Genomic DNA, 18,511 nt, shown 5'->3' on the forward strand with positions numbered 1-18,511 from the left:
GCACCCATAAATGCCTTCCAGCACCCCCTTGGCACCCTCCGATGCCCCTTCGGCACCCACAGATGCCTTCCAGCACCCCCTTGGCACCCTCCACTGCCCCTTTGGCACCCACAGATGCCCTCCAACATGCCCTTGGCACCCTCCAACGCCCCTTTGGCACCCACAGATGCCCTCCAACACCCCAGTGGCACCTTCCAACACCCCCTTGGCACCCTCCAACACCCCCTTGGCACCCATAGACGCCCTCCAACACCCCCTTGGCACCTTCCAACACCCCCTTGGCACCCACAGATGCCCTCCAACACCTCCTTGGCACCCTCCACTGCCCCTTTGGCACCCACAGATGCCCTCCAACACCCCCTTGGCACCTTCTGACACCCCCTTGGCACCCATAGATGCCCTCCAACACCTCCTTGGCACCTTCCAACACCCCCTTGGCACCTTCCAACACCCCCTTGGCACCCTCCACTGCCCCTTTGGCACCCACAGATGCCCTCCAACACCCCCTTGGCACCTTCTGACACCCCCTTGGCACCCATAGATGCCCTCCAACACCTCCTTGGCACCTTCCAACACCCCCTTGGCACCCTCCACTGCCCCTTTGGCACCCACAGATGCCCTCCAACACCCCCTTGGCACCTTCCAACACCCCCTTGGCACCCTCCAACACCCCCTTGGCACCCTCCAACACCCCCTTGGCACCCATAAATGCCTTCCAGCACCCCCTTGGCACCCTCCGATGCCCCTTCGGCACCCACAGATGCCCTCCAGCACCCCCTTGGCACCCTCCAACACCCCCCTGGCACCCTCCCCGGCGCCCCTGGCAGTGCCCAGGCCGTACCCAGGGTGGCACTGGCGCTCTGCAGCTCCTGGTCCGAGGTGTGGATGCCACCCCCGGGCGCGGGGTGAAGCTGGGCACCCGCACCTGGCACCCTCCTACACCCCCCTGGCACCCTCCAACATCCTCTTGGCACCCATAATCGCCCTCCAACACCCCCTTGGCACCCATAAACGCCCTCCAACGTCCCCTTGGCACCCTCCAATGCCCCTTTGGCACCCACAGATGCCTTCCAGCACCCCCTTGGCACCCTCCACTGCCCCTTTGGCACCCACAGATGCCCTCCAACATGCCCTTGGCACCCTCCAACGCCCCTTTGGCACCCATAGATGCCCTCCAACACCCCCTTGGCACCTTCCAACACCCCCTTGGCACCCTCCAACACCCCCTTGGCACCCATAAATGCCTTCCAGCACCCCCTTGGCACCCTCCACTGCCCCTTCGGCACCCACAGATGCCCTCCAGCACCCCCTTGGCACCCTCCAACACCCCCTTGGCACCCATAAATGCCCTCCAACACCCCCTTGGCACCCTCCAACACCTCCTTGGCACCTTCCAACACCCCCTTGGCACCCTCCGATGCCCCTTCGGCACCCACAGATGCCCTCCAGCACCCCCTTGGCGCCCTCCAACCCCCCCCCGGCACCCTCCCCGGCGCCCCTGGCAGTGCCCAGGCCGTACCCAGGGTGGCAGTGGCGCTCTGCAGCTCCTGGTCCGAGGTGTGGATGCGCACCCCCGGGCGCGGGGTGAAGCTGGGCACCCGCACCTGGCGCAGCAGCTGTGCCACGGCCGCGCGGTCGCGGCTGCCCGCGATGCCATAGCTCTGGGCATAGAGGTTGGCAGCGGCCACCACGTAGTCCAGGTGCAGGGGCTGGGGGGGGGGGAAGAGAGCAGAGGGTGGCAGAGGGGGCAGCGGCTGGGCATGGGCTGAGCAGCTGCTGGGCACCGCCTGGGCACCGCCTGGGCACCGTCTGGGCACCGCCTGGGCAGCGGCACAGGAGGCGGCAGCCAAGGGGCACTCAAGGGGCAGTGCCAAGTGCTCAGCAACAGGCAGTGGTAGCCAGTGGGTGGTGCCAAGTGCCCAGCTACAAGCAGTGGTAGCCAATGGGTGGTGCCAAGTGCCCAGCTATGAGCAGTGGTAGCCAATGGGTGGTGCCAACCAGCTGGCACCGAGCAGTTCCACCCAGCTATGAGCATTGGCACCCAATGAGTGGTGCCAACTGCCCAGCTACAAGCAGTGGTAGCCAATGGGTGATGCCAACTGCCCAGCTACAAGCAGTGGTACCCAATGGGTGGTGCCAACTGCCCAGCTATGAGCAGTGGTAGCCAATGGGTGGTGCCAACTGCCCAGCTATGAGCATTGGCACCCAATGAGTGGTGCCAACTGCCCAGCTACAAGCAGTGGTAGCCAATGGGTGGTGCCAACTGCCCAGTTATGAGCAGTGGTACCCAGTGGGTGGTGCCAACTGCCCAGCCACAAGCAGTGGTAGCCAATGGGTGGTGCCAACTGCCCAGCCACAAGCAGTGGTAGCCAATGGGTGATGCCAACCAGCTGGCACTGGGCAGTTCCACCCAGCTACGAGCATTGGCACCCAATGAGTGGTGCCAACTGCCCAGCTATGAGCAGTGGTAGCCAATGGGTGGTGCCAACTGCCCAGCTATGAGCAGTGGTAGCCAATGGGTGGTGCCAACTGCCCAGCTATGAGCAGTGGTACCCAATGGGTGGTGCCAAGTGCCCACTTATGAGCAGTAGTACCCAATGGGTGGTGCCAACTGCCCAGCTACGAGCATTGGCACCCAATGAGTGGTGCCAACTGCCCAGCTACAAGCAGTGGTAGCCAATGGGTGGTGCCAACTGCCCAGTTATGAGCAGTGGTACCCAGTGGGTGGTGCCAACTGCCCAGCCACAAGCAGTGGTAGCCAATGGGTGGTGCCAACTGCCCAGCCACAAGCAGTGGTAGCCAATGGGTGATGCCAACCAGCTGGCACTGAGCAGTTCCACCCAGCTACGAGCATTGGCACCCAATGAGTGGTGCCAACTGCCCAGCTATGAGCAGTGGTAGCCAATGGGTGGTGCCAACTGCCCAGCTACAAGCAGTAGTACCCAATGGGTGGTGCCAACTGCCCACTTATGAGCAGTGGTACCCAATGGGTGGTGCCAACTGCCCACTTATGAGCAGTGGTAGCCAATGGGTGGTGCCAAGTGCCCACTTATGAGTAGTGGTAGCCAATGGGTGGTGCCAACTGCCCAGCTACAAGCAGTGGTAGCCAATGGGTGGTGCCAACCAGCTGGCACTGAGCAGCTCCACCCAGCTATGAGCATTGGCACCCAATGAGTGGTGCCAACTGCCCAGCCACAAGCAGTGGTAGCCAATGGGTGGTGCCAAGTGCCCAGCTGCTGAGTAGTAGTACCCAATGGGTGGTGCCAACTGCCCAGCTACAAGCAGTGGTAGCCAATGGGTGGTGCCAAGTGCCCACTTATGAGCAGTGGTACCAAATGGGTGGTGCCAACTGCCCAGCCACAAGCAGTGGTAGCCAATGGGTGATGCCAACCAGCTGGCACTGAGCAGCTCCACCCAGCTATGAGCATTGGCACCCAATGAGTGGTGCCAACTGCCCAGCAACAAGCAGTGGTACCCAATGGGTGGTGCCAACTGCCCACTTATGAGCAGTGGTAGCCAATGGGTGGTGCCAACTGCCCAGCTATGAGCAGTGGTAGCCAACAGGTGATGCCAGCTGCCCATGGCTCAGCAGTGGCACTCAATGGGTGGTGCCAACCAGCTGGCACTGAGCAGTTGCACCCAGCTATGAGCCATGGCACTCAATGGGTGATGCCAACTACCCATGGCAGCCAATGCCCATGACTGAGCAGTGGCACTCAATGGGGGCGATGCCAACCACCTACCCCTGACCCATGGTGCCCCCTGGCACCCACTGGGGGTGATGCCAACCACCCACCGCTGACCCATGGCGCCCCCTGGCACCCACTGGGGGTGATGCCAACCACCCACCCCTGACCCATGGTGCCCCCTGGCACCCACTGGGGGTGATGCCAACCACCCACCCCTGACCCATGGCGCCCACTGGCACCCCAACAGCAGCCAATGGCTGATGCCAACCACCCAACTGGCAGCCAGTGGGCGGCAGGCAGCAGCAGCAGCAGCAGGCAGCTGTGCCCCCCTGGGTGCCCCCCTGGGTGCCCCCCTGGGTGCCCCACTCACGTTGTCAGGGTCGAAGACCAGGGGGTGAGGGCAGCGCTTGGGCCCCGACCAGAAGTAGGTGCCAGAGCTGGTTTTCTGCCAGGGGGCACAGAGGGCATCAGTGAGGGCACAGAGTGGGCACTCAGACAGACCTGCAGTGCCCCGAGGGGCACCTTGGCAGCCTTGCTGGGCACTCACCCGGCCTGAAGGTCTCCCTGGCACCCCTGAGTGGGCACCCAACCCTCTGCCAGCCTATTCCCCTCCCTGCCACCCTGCCTGGGCACCCCCCTGGCAGGCACCCACCCACCAGAACGACCTCCCTGGCACCCCCAGGCTGGCACCAACCCACCCTAAAGCCCTCCCTACCACCCTCCCTGGGCCTCCCCCTGGCACCCCAGGCTGGTACCAACCCACTCCACGTCTTTCCCTCCCTCCCTCCCTGGGCACCCACACCCCTTAGGCTCCCCCTGGCACCCCCAGACTGGCACCAACCCACCCTAAAGCCCTCCCCACCCCCCTGCCTGGGCACCCCCTGGCACCAACCCACCCTAAAGCTCTCCCTACCACCTTCCCACCCCACCCAGCCCCCACCTGGCACCCCCAGACTGGCACCAACCCACCCTAAAGCCCTCCCTACCCCTCTCCCTGTGCCCCCAGCCCCCTCCCTGTGCCCTGCCCTGGCACCCCAGGTGGCACCAACCCACTCTAATGCTCTCCCTACCACCCTCCCTGGGCACCCACTCCCCTTAGGCTCCCCTTGGCACCCCTGCAGCTGGCACCAACCCACTCTAAGGCTCTCCCTACCACCCTCCCTGGGCACCCACTTCCCTTAGGCTCCCCCTGGCATCCCCAGATTGGCACCAACCCACCCTAAAGCCCTCCCTCCCTCCCTCCCTGGGCACCCCAGGCTGGCACCAACCCACCCTAAAGCTCTCCTCACCCCCCCTGCCTGGGCACCCCCTGGCATCAACCCACCCTAAAGCTGTCCCTACCACACTGCCTGGGCACCCACTCCTCTTAGGCTCCCCCTGGCACCCCCAGACTGGCACCAATCCACCCTAAAGCCCTCCCTACCACCCTCCCTGGGCACCCACTCCCCTTAGGCTCCCCCTGGCACCCCCAGACTGGCACCAACCCTCTTTAAAGCCCTCCCCACCCCCCCTGCCTGGGCACCCCCTGGCACCAACCCACCCTAAGTCTCTCCCTACCACACTCCCACTCCCCTTAGGCTCCCCCTGGCACCCCCAGACTGGCACCAACCCACCCTAAAGCCCTCCCTACCCCTCTCCCTGTGCCCCCAGCTCCCTCCCTGTGCCCCACCCTGGCACCCCAGGTGGCACCAACCCACTCTAATGCTCTCCCTCCCCCTCTCCCTGAGCATCCACTCCCCTTAGGCTCCCCCTGGCATCCCCAGGCTGGCACCAACCCACCCTAAAGCTCTCCTCACCCCCCCTGCCTGGGCACCCCCTGGCATCAACCCACCCTAAAGCTGTCCCTACCACACTCCCTGGGCACCCACTCCTCTTAGGCTCCCCCTGGCACCCCCAGACTGGCACCAACCCACCCTAAAGCCCTCCCTACCACCCTCCCTGGGCACCCACTCCCCTTAGGCTCCCCCTGGCACCCCCAGACTGGCACCAACCCACCCTAAGTCTCTCCCTACCACACTCCCACTCCCCTTAGGCTCTCCCTGGCACCCCCAGACTGGCACCAACCCACCCTAAAGCCCTCCCCACCCCCCTCCCCGTGCCCCTACCCCTCTCCCCGTGCCCTGCCCTGGCACCCCAGGCTGGCACCAACCCACCCTAAGGCCCTCCCTACCACCCTCCCTGGGCACCCACTCCCCTTAGGCTCCCCCTGGCACCCCCAGACTGGCACCAACCCTCTTTAAAGCCCTCCCCACCCCCCCTGCCTGGGCACCCCCTGGCACCAACCCACCCTAAGTCTCTCCCTACCACACTCCCACTCCCCTTAGGCTCCCCCTGGCACCCCCAGACTGGCACCAACCCACCCTAAAGCCCTCCTCACCCCCCTGCCTGGGCACCCACCCACCCAACCCCCCTGAGGCTTCCCCCTGGCACCCCCAGACTGGCACCAATCCACCCTAAAGCCCTCCCTACCACCCTCCCTGGGCACCCACTCCCCTTAGGCTCCCCCTGGCACCCCCAGACTGGCACCAACCCTCTTTAAAGCCCTCCCTACCCCCCCTGCCTGGGCACCCCCTGGCACCAACCCACCCTAAGTCTCCCTACCACACTCCCACTCCCCTTAGGCTCCCCCTGGCACCCTCAGACTGGCACCAACTCACCCTAAAGCCCTCCCTACCCCCTCCCTGGGCACCCCGGGCTGGCACCAACCCACCCTAAAGCCCTCCCTACCCGTCTCCCTGTGCCCACAGCCCCCTCCCTGTGCCCTGCCCTGGCACCCCAGGCTGGCACCAACCCACTCTAAAGCTCTCCCTACCACCCTCCCTGGGCACCCACCCACTCAACCCCCCTTGAGGCTTCCCCCTGGCACCCCCAGATTGGCACCAACCCTCTTTAAAGCCCTCCCCACCCCCTTCCCCGTGCCCCCACCCCTCTCCCCGTGCCCCGCCCTGGCACCCCAGGCTGGCACCAACCCACTCTAAAGCCCTCCCTACCACCCTCCCTGGGCACCCACTCCCCTTAGGCTCCCCCTGGCACCCCCAGACTGGCACCAACCCACCCTAAAGCCCTCCCCACCCCCCTCCCCGTGCCCCCACCCCTCTCCCCGTGCCCCGCCCTGGCACCCCAGGCTGGCACCAACCCACCCTAAAGCCCTCCCTACCACCCTCCCTGAGCATCCACTCCCCTTAGGCTCCCCCTGGCACCCCCAGACTGGCACCAACCCACTCTAAAGCTCTCCCTCCCTCCCTCCCTGGGCACCCCAGGCTGGCACCAACCCACCCTAAAGCTCTCCTCACCCCCCCTGCCTGGGCACCCCCTGGCATCAACCCACTCTAAGTCTCTCCCTACCACACTCCCACTCCCCTTAGGCTCCCCCTGGCACCCCCAGACTGGCACCAACCCACCCTAAAGCCCTCCCCACCCCCTTCCCCGTGCCCCTACCCCCCTCCCCGTGCCCCGCCCTGGCACCCCCAGGCTGGCACAGACCTGGCCCGGGGGGAAGTTGTGCAGCAGCTGGCGGATGTTGTTGCTGTACTGGCGGTGCCAGTGGCGGCAGGCCCATGCCACGCAGTCGTGCCAGCCCCGCGGGCGCTCCGCTGCCAGGCTGCGCTGCACTGCCTCCAGCACCTCCAGCGGCTGAGTGCCCGCCAGGCGCAGCGTGCGCTCCAGGAACCGCGGGTCCCTGCGGGCACAGCGGGCACAGGGGGCATGGGGATGGGCACAGCGGGCATTGGAATGGGTACAGGGGGCATTGGAATGGGCACAGTGGGCATTGGAATGGGCACAGCAGGCACAGAGGGCAGCCTGCGCTCCAGGAACCGCGGGTCCCTGCGGGCACAGGGTGGGCATGGGCATGGGCATGGGCACAGGGGGCACTGGAATGGGTACAGGGGGCATTGGAATGGGCACAGGGGGCACTGGAATGGGTACAGGGGGCATTGGAATGGGCACAGGGGGCATTGGAATGGGCACAAAGGGCATTGGAATGGGCACAGTGGGTACAGAGGGCAGCGTGTGCTCCAGGAACCGCGGGTCCCTGCGGGCACAGCGGGCACAGGGTGGGCATGGGGATGGGCACAGGGGGCATTGGAATGGGTACAGGGGGCATTGGAATGGGCACAAAGGGCATTGGAATGGGCACAGTGGGTACAGAGGGCAGCCTGCGCTCCAGGAACCGCGGGTCCCTGCGGGCACAGGGTGGGCATGGGCATGGGCATGGGCACAGGGGGCACTGGAATGGGCACAAAGGGCATTGGAATGGGCGCAGTGGGTACAGAGGGCAGCCTGCGCTCCAGGAACCGCGGGTCCCTGCGGGCACAGCGGGCACAGGGGGCATTGGAATGGGCACAGGGGGCACTGGAATGGGCACAGTGGGTACAGAGGGCAGCGTGTGCTCCAGGAACCGCAGGTCCCTGCGGGCACAGCGGGCACAGGGGGCATGGGCATGGGCACAGGGGGCACTGGAATGGGCACAGGGGCACTGGAATGGGCACAGCAGGCATTGGAATGGGCACAGTGGGTACAGAGGGCAGCCTGTGCTCCAGGAACCGCGGGTCCCTGCGGGCACAGGGTGGGCATGGGCATGGGCACAGGGGGCACTGGAATGGGTACAGGGGGCATTGGAATGGGCACAAAGGGCATTGGAATGGGCACAGTGGGTACAGAGGGCAGCCTGCGCTCCAGGAACCGCGGGTCCCTGCGGGCACAGGGTGGGCATGGGCATGGGCATGGGCACAGGGGGCACTGGAATGGGCACAAAGGGCATTGGAATGGGCGCAGTGGGTACAGAGGGCAGCCTGCGCTCCAGGAACCGCGGGTCCCTGCGGGCACAGCGGGCACAGGGGGCATTGGAATGGGCACAGGGGGCACTGGAATGGGCACAGTGGGTACAGAGGGCAGCGTGTGCTCCAGGAACCGCAGGTCCCTGCGGGCACAGCGGGCACAGGGGGCATTGGAATGGGCACAGTGGGCATTGGAATGGGCACAGCGGGCACAGGGGGCATTGGAATGGGCACAGTGGGTACAGAGGGCAGCCTGCGCTCCAGGAACCGCGGGTCCCTGCGGGCACAGGGTGGGCATGGGCATGGGCATGGGCACAGGGGGCACTGGAATGGGTACAGGGGGCATTGGAATGGGCACAGTGGGTACAGAGGGCAGCGTGCGCTCCAGGAACCGCGGGTCCCTGCGGGCACAGCGGGCACAGGGGGCATGGGCATGGGCACAGGGGCACTGGAATGGGTACAGGGGGCATTGGAATGGGCACAAAGGGCACTGGAATGGGCACAGGGGGTACAGAGGGCAGCCTGCGCTCCAGGAACCGCGGGTCCCTGCGGGCACAGGGTGGGCATGGGCATGGGCATGGGCACAGGGGGCACTGGAATGGGTACAGGGGGCATTGGAATGGGCACAAAGGGCATTGGAATGGGCACAGTGGGTACAGAGGGCAGCGTGTGCTCCAGGAACCGCGGGTCCCTGCGGGCACAGCGGGCACAGGGGCATGGGCATGGGCACAGTGGGTACAGAGGGCAGCGTGTGCTCCAGGAACCGCGGGTCCCTGCGGGCACAGCGGGCACAGGGGCATGGGCATGGGCACAGGGGGCATTGGAATGGGTACAGGGGGCATTGGAATGGGCACAGTGGGCATTGGAATGGGCACAGCGGGCACAGAGGGCATGGGAATGGGCACAGGGGCACAGAGGGCAGCCTGCGCTCCAGGAACCGTGGGTCCCTGCGGGCACAGCAGGCACAGGGGGCATTGGAATGGGCACAGGGGGCACTGGAATGGGCACAGGGGGCATTGGAATGGGCACAGGGGGCATTGGAATGGGCACAGTGGGTACAGAGGGCAGCGTGTGCTCCAGGAACCGCGGGTCCCTGCGGGCACAGCGGGCACAGGGTGGGCATGGGCATGGGCACAGGGGGCATTGGAATGGGCACAGGGGGCATTGGAATGGGCACAAAGGGCACAGAGGGCATGGGAATGGGCACAGGGGCACAGAGGGCAGCGTGCGCTCCAGGAACCGCGGGTCCCTGCGGGCACAGCAGGCACAGGGGCATGGGCATGGGCACAGGGGGCACTGGAATGGGCACAGGGGGCATTGGAATGGGCACAGCGGGCACAGAGGGCATGGGAATGGGCACAGTGGGTACAGAGGGCAGCGTGCGCTCCAGGAACCGCGGGTCCCTGCGGGCACAGGGTGGGCATGGGCATGGGCATGGGCACAGGGGGCACTGGAATGGGTACAGGGGGCATTGGAATGGGCACAAAGGGCATGGGAATGGGCGCAGTGGGTACAGAGGGCAGCTTGCGCTCCAGGAACCGCGGGTCCCTGCGGGCACAGGGGGGGCATGGGCATGGGCATGGGCACAGGGGGCACTGGAATGGGCACAGGGGGCATTGGAATGGGCACAGTGGGTACAGAGGGCAGCCTGCGCTCCAGGAACCGCGGGTCCCTGCGGGCACAGTGGGCACAGGGGCATGGGGATGGGCACAGGGGGCATTGGAATGGGCACAGAGGGCATGGGTATGGGCACAGAGGGCATGGGCACAGGGGCACAGGAGCTGTGTGCCCGCCAGGCACAGTGTGAGCTCCAGGAACCATGGGTCCCTGCGGGCACAGGGGCATGGGCATGGGCACAGCGGGTATTGGAATGGGCACACGGGGCATTGGAATGGGCACAGGGGGCATTGGAATGGGCACAGGGGGCATTGGAATGGGCACAGCTGGCACAGGGGGCATTGGAATGGGTACAGGGGGCATTGGAATGGGCACAAAGGGCATTGGAATGGGCACAGCGGGCACAGAGGGCATGGGAATGGGCACAGGGGCACAGAGGGCAGCCTGCGCTCCAGGAACCGCGGGTCCCTGCGGGCACAGCGGGCACAGGGGGCATTGGAATGGGCACAGTGGGCATTGGAATGGGCACAGGGGGCATTGGAATGGGCACAGCGGGCACAGAGGGCATGGGAATGGGCACAGGGGCACAGGGGGCAGTGTGCGCTCCAGGAACCGCGGGTCCCTGCGGGCACAGCGGGCACAGGGGCATGGGCATGGGCACAGCGGGCATTGGAATGGGTACAGGGGGCATTGGAATGGGCACAGTGGGCATTGGAATGGGCACAGCAGGCACAGAGGGCAGCGTGTGCTCCAGGAACCGCGGGTCCCTGCGGGCACAGGGTGGGCATGGGCATGGGCACAGGGGGCACTGGAATGGGTACAGGGGGCATTGGAATGGGCACAAAGGGCATTGGAATGGGCACAGTGGGTACAGAGGGCAGCCTGCGCTCCAGGAACCGCGGGTCCCTGCGGGCACAGGGTGGGCATGGGCATGGGCATGGGCACAGGGGGCACTGGAATGGGCACAGGGGGCATTGGAATGGGCACAGTGGGTACAGAGGGCAGCCTGTGCTCCAGGAACCGCGGGTCCCTGCGGGCACAGCGGGCACAGGGGCATGGGGATGGGCACAGGGGGCATTGGAATGGGCACAGAGGGCATGGGTATGGGCACAGAGGGCATGGGCACAGGGGCACAGGAGCTGTGTGCCCGCCAGGCACAGTGTGAGCTCCAGGAACCATGGGTCCCTGCGGGCACAGGGGCATGGGCATGGGCACAGCGGGTATTGGAATGGGCACAGGGGCATGGGCATGGGCACAGAGGGCATGGGAATGGGCACAGAGGGCATGGGAATGGGCACAGCTGGCACAGGGGGCATTGGAATGGGCACAGAGGGCATGGGTATGGGCACAGGGGCACAGGGGGCAGTGTGCGCTCCAGGAACCACGGGTCCCTGCGGACACAGCGGGCACAGGGGGCATTGGAATGAGCACAGGAGCACAGGGGGCATGGGCACAGCGGGCATGGGAATGGACACAGGGTGGCATGGGAATGGGCACAGGGGCACAGGGGGCAGTGTGCGCTCCAGGAACCGCGGGTCCCTGCGGGCACAGCGGGCACAGGGGCATGGGCACAGGAGCACAGGGGGCATGGGCACAGCGGGCATTGGAATGGGCACAGCGGGTATTGGAATGGGCACAGGGGCATGGGCATGGGCACAGAGGGCATGGGAATGGGCACAGAGGGCATGGGAATGGGCACAGGGGCACAGAGGGCAGTGTGCGCTCCAGGAACCGCGGGTCCCTGCGGGCACAGCGGGCACAGGGGGCATTGGAATGGGCACAGTGGGCATTGGAATGGGCACAGCAGGCACAGGGGGCATTGGAATGGGCACAGTGGGTACAGAGGGCAGCCTGCGCTCCATGAACCGCGGGTCCCTGCGGGCACAGCGGGCACAGGGGGCATTGGAATGGGCACAGGAGCACAGGGGCATGGGCATGAGCACAGCGGGCATTGGAATGGGCGCAGTGGGTATTGGAATGGGCACAGGGGCATGGGCATGGGCACAGGGGGCATTGGAATGGGCACAGTGGGTACAGAGGGCAGCGTGTGCTCCAGGAACCGCGGGTCCCTGCGGGCACAGCGGGCACAGGGGCATGGGGATGGGCACAGGGGGCATGGGGATGGGCACAGAGGGCATGGGTATGGGCACAGAGGGCATGGGCACAGGGGCACAGGGGCTGTGTGCCCGCCAGGTGCACTGTGCGCTCCAGGAAGCGAGGGTCCCTGCGGGCACAGGGGGCACAGGGGGCATTGGAATGGGCACAGGGGGCATGGGCATGGGCACAGGGGGCATTGGAATGGGCATAGGGGCACAGGGAGCAGTGTGCGCTCCAGGAACCGCGGGTCCCTGCGGGCACAGCGGGCACAGCGGGCACAGGGGGCATGGGCATGGGCACAGTGGGCATTGGAATGGGCACAGGGGCATTGGAATGGGCACAGGGGGCATTGGAATGGGCACAGTGGGTACAGAGGGCAGCCTGCACTCCAGGAACCGCGGGTCCCTGCGGGCACAGCGGGCACAGGGGCATGGGGATGGGCACAGGGGGCATGGGCATGGGCACAGAGGGCATGGGTATGGGCACAGGGGGCATGGGCACAGGGGGCACAGGGGCTGTGTGCCTGCCAGGTGCACTGTGCGCTCCAGGAAGCGAGGGTCCCTGTGGGCACAGCAGGCACAGGGGCATGGCATGGGCACAGGGGGCATTGGAATGGGCACAGGGGCATTGGAATGGGCACAGTGGGTACAGAGGGCAGCCTGCGCTCCAGGAACCGTGGGTCCCTGCGGGCACAGCGGGCACAGGGGGCATGGGCATGGGCACAGAGGGCATGGGTATGGGCACAGGGGCACAGGGGGCATTGGAATGGGCACAGTGGGTACAGAGGGCAGCCTGCGCTCCAGGAACCGCGGGTCCCTGCGGGCACAGCGGGCACAGGGGCATGGGCATGGGCACAGGGGGCATTGGAATGGGCACAGAGGGCATGGGTATGGGCACAGGGGCACAGAGGGCAGCCTGCGCTCCAGGAACCGCGGGTCCCTGCGGGCACAGGGTGGGCATGGGCATGGGCATGGGCACAGGGGCATTGGAATGGGCACAGCGGGCACAGAGGGCAGCCTGGGCTCCAGGAACCGCGGGTCCCTGCGGGCACAGGGTGGGCATGGGCACGGGCACAGGGGGCATTGGAATGGGTACAGGGGGCATTGGAATGGGCACAGTGGGTACAGTGGGTACAGAGGGCAGCCTGCGCTCCAGGAACCGCGGGTCCCTGCGGGCACAGGGTGAGCATGGGCATGGGCATGGGCACAGGGGCATTGGAATGGGCACAGCGGGCACAGAGGGCAGCCTGCGCTCCAGGAACCGCGGGTCCCTGCGGGCACAGGGTGAGCATGGGCATGGGCATGGGCACAGCGGGCATTGGAATGGGCACAGGGGGCATTGGCATGGGCATGGGCACAGGGGGCATTGGAATGGGCACAGGGGGCATGGGCACAGGGGCATGGGTACAGGGGCACAGGGGCTGTGTGCCCGCCAGGTGCAGTGTGTGCTCGAGGAACCACGGGTCCCTGCGGGCACAGTGGGCACAGGGGCATGGGCATGGGCACAGGGGGCATTGGAATGGGCACAGGGGGCATTGGTAAGGGCATAGGGGCATGGGCACAGGGGGCACAGGGGCTGTGTGCCCGCCAGGTGCACTGTGCGCTCCAGGAAGCGAGGGTCCCTGCGGGCACAGCAGGCACAGGGGCATGGGGATGGGCACAGGGGGCATTGGAATGGGCACAGTGGGTACAGAGGGCAGTGTGTGCTCCAGGAACCGCGGGTCCCTGCGGGCACAGCGGGCACAGGGGGCATTGGAATGGGCACAGGGGCATGGGCATGGGCACAGGGGGCATTGGAATGGGCACAGGGGCATGGGCACGTGGGCACAGGGTGGCATGGGAATAGGCACAGGGGTGTGCCCAGCATGCACTTCAGGAAGCGAGGGTCCCTGCGGGCACAGGGGGCATGGGGATGGGCACAGGGGCACAGGGGGCATGGGCACAAGGTGGGCATGGGCACAGCAGGCACAGGGGGCACAGACATGGGCACAGGGGCACGGGGAGGGCCATAAGGGGCACCTCAGCAGGCACAGGGAGCATGGGGAGGGGCACAGGAGTGTGGTGGTGGGCACAGGGGGCAGTCGGGTGGGCACGGGGAGCATGGGGAGGGGCATGAGGGGCACTTTGGTGGGCACAGAGGGGTAGCCATCTGGGCAGAGGGGGCACAGGGAGGGGCATGAGGGGCAGCCAGGTGGGCATGGGGGACATGGGGAGGGGCACAGGTTGGCAGGGTGGCACCCAGGAGGAGCAGAGGGCACTTAAGGGTAGTGGGGTGGCAGTTAAGGGTGGCAGATGGCACCTAAAGGTGGCAGGTGGCAGCTAAGGGTGGCACCTAGCAGGCACAGATGCCAGGCAGTGCCACCAGGCTGGCACTGGGGCGCGCCAGAGGCTGCCTGGCAGCACCCAGAGGTGCCAGGCAGAAGGCAGGGGAGGTGCCCAGCAGGCAGAGCTGCAGCTGGCAGCTGGGGGGGGGGAGGAGGTCCCTGCCTGTGCCCACCCCATGCCCACCCATGCCCACCCCAGGGGTACCCACGTCAGGTACTGGTTCACATTCTCCGCTGGCTGCTTGAAGAGGCCTTCGAACTCGTCCCGTGCCCACTGCGGGGAGACTGGCATCAGTGGGCACCACCCTGGCACCAGGGGGCACCACACTGGCACCCAGCGGAGGGCAACCTCCAGCGGGCACCACACTGGCAACACTGGGCACAACGTTGGCATCAGTGGCACCACACTGGCACCAGGGGGCACCGTGCTGGCACCAGTGGCACCACACTGGCATCAGGGGCACCACACTGGCTACACTTGCCACAACACTGGCATCAGGGGGCACTACACTGGCACCAGGGGGCACCATGCTGGCATCAGTGGCACCACACTGGCATCAGGGGCACCACACTGGCATCACTGGCACCACACTGGCATCAGGGGGCACGACACTGGCAACACTGGGCACAATGCTGGCATCAGTGGCACCACACTGGCATCAGTGGCACCACAGTGGCATCAGAGGGCACCACACTGGCATCAGTGGCACCACACTGGCATCAGTGGCACCACACTGGCATCCAGGGCAGGGCACCCTCCAGAGGACCACCACACTGGCATCAGGGGGCACCACACTGGCATCCAGTGCAGGGCACCCTCCAGGGGGACACTGCACTGGCACCAGGGGGCACCACACTGGCATCAGTGGGCACCACACTAGCAGCAGGGGGCACCACACTGGCACCCAGTGCAGGGCACCCTCCAGAGGGGCACCACACAGGGCACTCAGTGCCAGGCACCCCGGAGGTGGCATCCTATAGACTGGCACCCAGTGCCAGGCAGCTTCCAGTGTGGCACCCAGTGCCAGGCACCCCAGAGATGCCATCCTATAGACTGGCACCCACTTCCAGGCACCCTCCAGTGTGGCACCCAGTGCCAGGCACCCTAGAGATGGCACCCTATAGAGTGGCACCCAGTGCCAGGCACCCTGCAGATGGCATCTTCTGCATGCCCAGGGCTCTCCTACCCCATGCCAACCTCCTGCTGTGGCGTGGTGCCAGGCAGTGCAGTGCCAGGCATGGGGAGTGTGCCAAGGAGGCTCTGCCTGGGTGGGTGATGCCAGGCAGGAAGGGGTGGGTGGGCAATGCTTGCTGGGTGATGCTAGGCTGGGTGATGCCAGGCTGTGCTCGATGGCACTGGGGTGCAGATGGGGGCAGGGGGAGGAGGGGATGGGTGCCAGGCTCAGGGCGGGCATGGATGGGCAATGCCAGGCTGGAGGGGGGGGAACAGATAGGCAATGCCAGTGTGGATGCCAGCCTGGGTGCCAGGCACCTGCAGAGTGTGCTTGATGGTGCTGGGGTGCAGAGAGGGGTGGGGGGAGGAGGGGATGAGTGCCAGGCTGGGGGGGGGTTGCCAATAGGCAATGCCAGTCTGGGTGCCAGTCTGGATGCCAGTCTGGGTGCCAGTCTGGGTGCCAGGCATCTGCAGGGTGTGCTCAATGGCATTGGGGTGCAGATCGGCATGGGGGGGGGGGGAGGAGGAGATTGGTGCCACACTGGGGGGCACGGACAAGCAATGCCAGTCTGGGTACCAGTCTGGGTGCCAGTCTGGGTGCCAGTCTAGGTGCCAGGCATCTGCAGGGTGTGCTCAATGTCACTGGGGTGCAGATGGGGATGGGGGCAGGGGGAGGAGGAGGGGATGGGATTGGTGCCAGGCTGTGGGGGGGTCGCAGACGGGCGATGCCAGTCTGGGTGCCAGCCTGGGTGCCAGTCTAGGTGCCAGGTACCTTCAGGGTGTGTTTTGATGGCATTGGGGTGGAGGTGGGAATGGGGGGGGGGGGGAGGAGGGGATGGGTGCCAGGCTCAGGGCGGGCATGGATGGGTGATGCCAGGCTGGGCAGGGGGGCACAGATAGGTGATGCCAGTGCGGGTGCCAGGCTGGGTGCCAGTCTGGGTGTGCTCATTGGCATTGGGATGCAGGTAGGAATGGGGGGGAGGAGGAGGAGATGGATGCCAGTCTGGGTGCCAGCCTGTGTGCCAGTTACCTGCAGGGTGTGCTCAATGGCATTGGGGTGCAGATGGGGATGGGGGTAGGGGGAGGAGGAGGAGATTGGTGCCACACTGGGGGGCATGGACAGGCAATGCCAGTCTGGATGCCAGTCTTGGTGCCAGTCTAGGTGCCAGGCATCTGCAGGGTGTGTTTGATGGCATTTGGGTGCAGGTGGGAATGAGAGGAGGGGCATGGATGGGCGATACCAAGTCTGGGGCGATCACGGATACGCGATGCCAGTGCGGATGCCAGGCTGGGTGCCAGTCTGGGTGCCAGGGTGTGCTCAATGCTGTTAGGGAAGTTCTTGAGGGTGTAGATGGGGATGGGGGCAGGAGGAGGAGGAGGAGGGGATGGGATTGGTGCCACACTGAGTGGCACAGATAGGCGATGCCAGCGCGGATGCCAGGCTGGGTGCCAGTCTAGGTGCCAGGTACCTGCAGGGTGTGTTTGATGGCATTTGGGTGCAGGTGGGAATGGGAGGGGTGAGAAGAGGGGATGGGTGCCAGGCTCAGGTGGGGTATGGATGGGCGATGCCAGGCTGGGCAGGGGGGCACGGATATGCGATGCCAGTGCAGATGCCAGGCTGGGTGCCAGGCTGGGTGCCAGTCTGGGTGCCAGGGCGTGCTCAATGCTGTTAGGGAAGTTCTTGAGGGTGCAGATGGGGATGGGGGCAGGAGGAGGAGGAGGAGGAGGGGATGGGATTGGTGCCACACTGAGCGGCGCAGACAGGCGATGCCAGTGCGGGTGCCAGGCTGGGTGCCAGGCTGGGTGCCAGGTACCTGCAGGGTGTGCTCAATGGCGTTGGGGTGCAGGTGGGAATGGGAGGGGGGAGAAGAGGGGATGGGTGCCAGGCTCAGGGCGAGCATGGATGGGCGATGCCAGGCTGGGCAGGGGGGCACGGATATGCGATGCCAGTGCGGATGCCAGGCTGGGTGCCAGGCTGGGTGCTCAATGCCGTTGGCGAAGTTCTTGAGGGTGCAGATGGGGATGAGGGCAGGAGGAGGAGGAGGAGGGGGTGGGATTGGTGCCACACTGAGCGGCGCAGACAGGCGATGCCAGTGCGGGTGCCAGGCTGGGTGCCAGTCTGGGTGCCAGGTACCTGCAGGGTGTGCTCGATGGCGTTGGGGAAGTTCTTGAGGGTGCAGATGGGGATGGGGGCAGGAGGAGGAGGAGGGGATGGGATTGGTGCCACACTGGGGGGCATGGACAGGGGATGCCAGTGCGGATGCCAGTCTTGGTGCCAGTCTGGGTGCCAGTCTGGGTGCCAAGCACCTGCAGGGTGTGTTTGATGGCATTTGGGTGCAGGTGGGAATGGGAGGGGTAAGAATGGATGGGTGCCAGGCTCAGGTGGGGTACGGATGGGTGATGCCAGGCTGTGAGGGGTCACAGACAGGCGATGCCAGCGCGGATGCCAGTCTGGGTGCCAGTCTGGGTGCCAGGTACCTGCAGGGTGTGCTCGATGGCGTTGGGGAAGTTCTTGAGGGTGCAGATGGGGATGGGGGCAGGAGGAGGAGGAGGAGGAGGGGATGGGATTGGTGCCACACTGAGCGGCGCAGATAGGCGATGCCAGCGCGGATGCCAGTCTGGGTGCCAGTCTGGGTGCCAGGTACCTGCAGAGTGTGTTTGATGGCATTTGGGTGCAGGTGGGAATGGGAGGGGTGAGAAGAGGGGATGGGTGCCAGGCTCAGGGTGGGCATGAATGGGCGATGCCAGGCTGTGAGGGGTCACAGACAGGCGATGCCAGCGCAGATGCCAGTCTGGGTGCCAGTCTGGGTGCCAGGTACCTGCAGGGTGTGCT

General features: G+C 66.0%; 1 protein-coding gene across 1 annotated transcript in view; it reads right to left on the reverse strand.

Moving 5' to 3' along the window:
* Window positions 1-1,484: 1,484 nt before the first annotated feature.
* Window positions 1,485-18,511, reverse strand: part of UBA1 (ubiquitin like modifier activating enzyme 1) — a gene marked incomplete at both ends in the record, with an annotated part of 44,564 nt that continues 27,537 nt past the window's right edge. The window contains 4 exons of the mRNA XM_064141237.1: window positions 1,485-1,709; window positions 4,060-4,134; window positions 7,173-7,368; window positions 14,714-14,778. Coding sequence (XP_063997307.1) covers window positions 1,485-1,709; window positions 4,060-4,134; window positions 7,173-7,368; window positions 14,714-14,778 — 561 coding nt within the window. The remainder of the gene's footprint in view (window positions 1,710-4,059; window positions 4,135-7,172; window positions 7,369-14,713; window positions 14,779-18,511) is intronic.

Source organism: Pogoniulus pusillus, unplaced genomic scaffold (genome assembly GCF_015220805.1).
Source record: "Pogoniulus pusillus isolate bPogPus1 unplaced genomic scaffold, bPogPus1.pri scaffold_193_arrow_ctg1, whole genome shotgun sequence".
Taxonomy (NCBI): Eukaryota; Metazoa; Chordata; class Aves; order Piciformes; family Lybiidae; genus Pogoniulus; species Pogoniulus pusillus.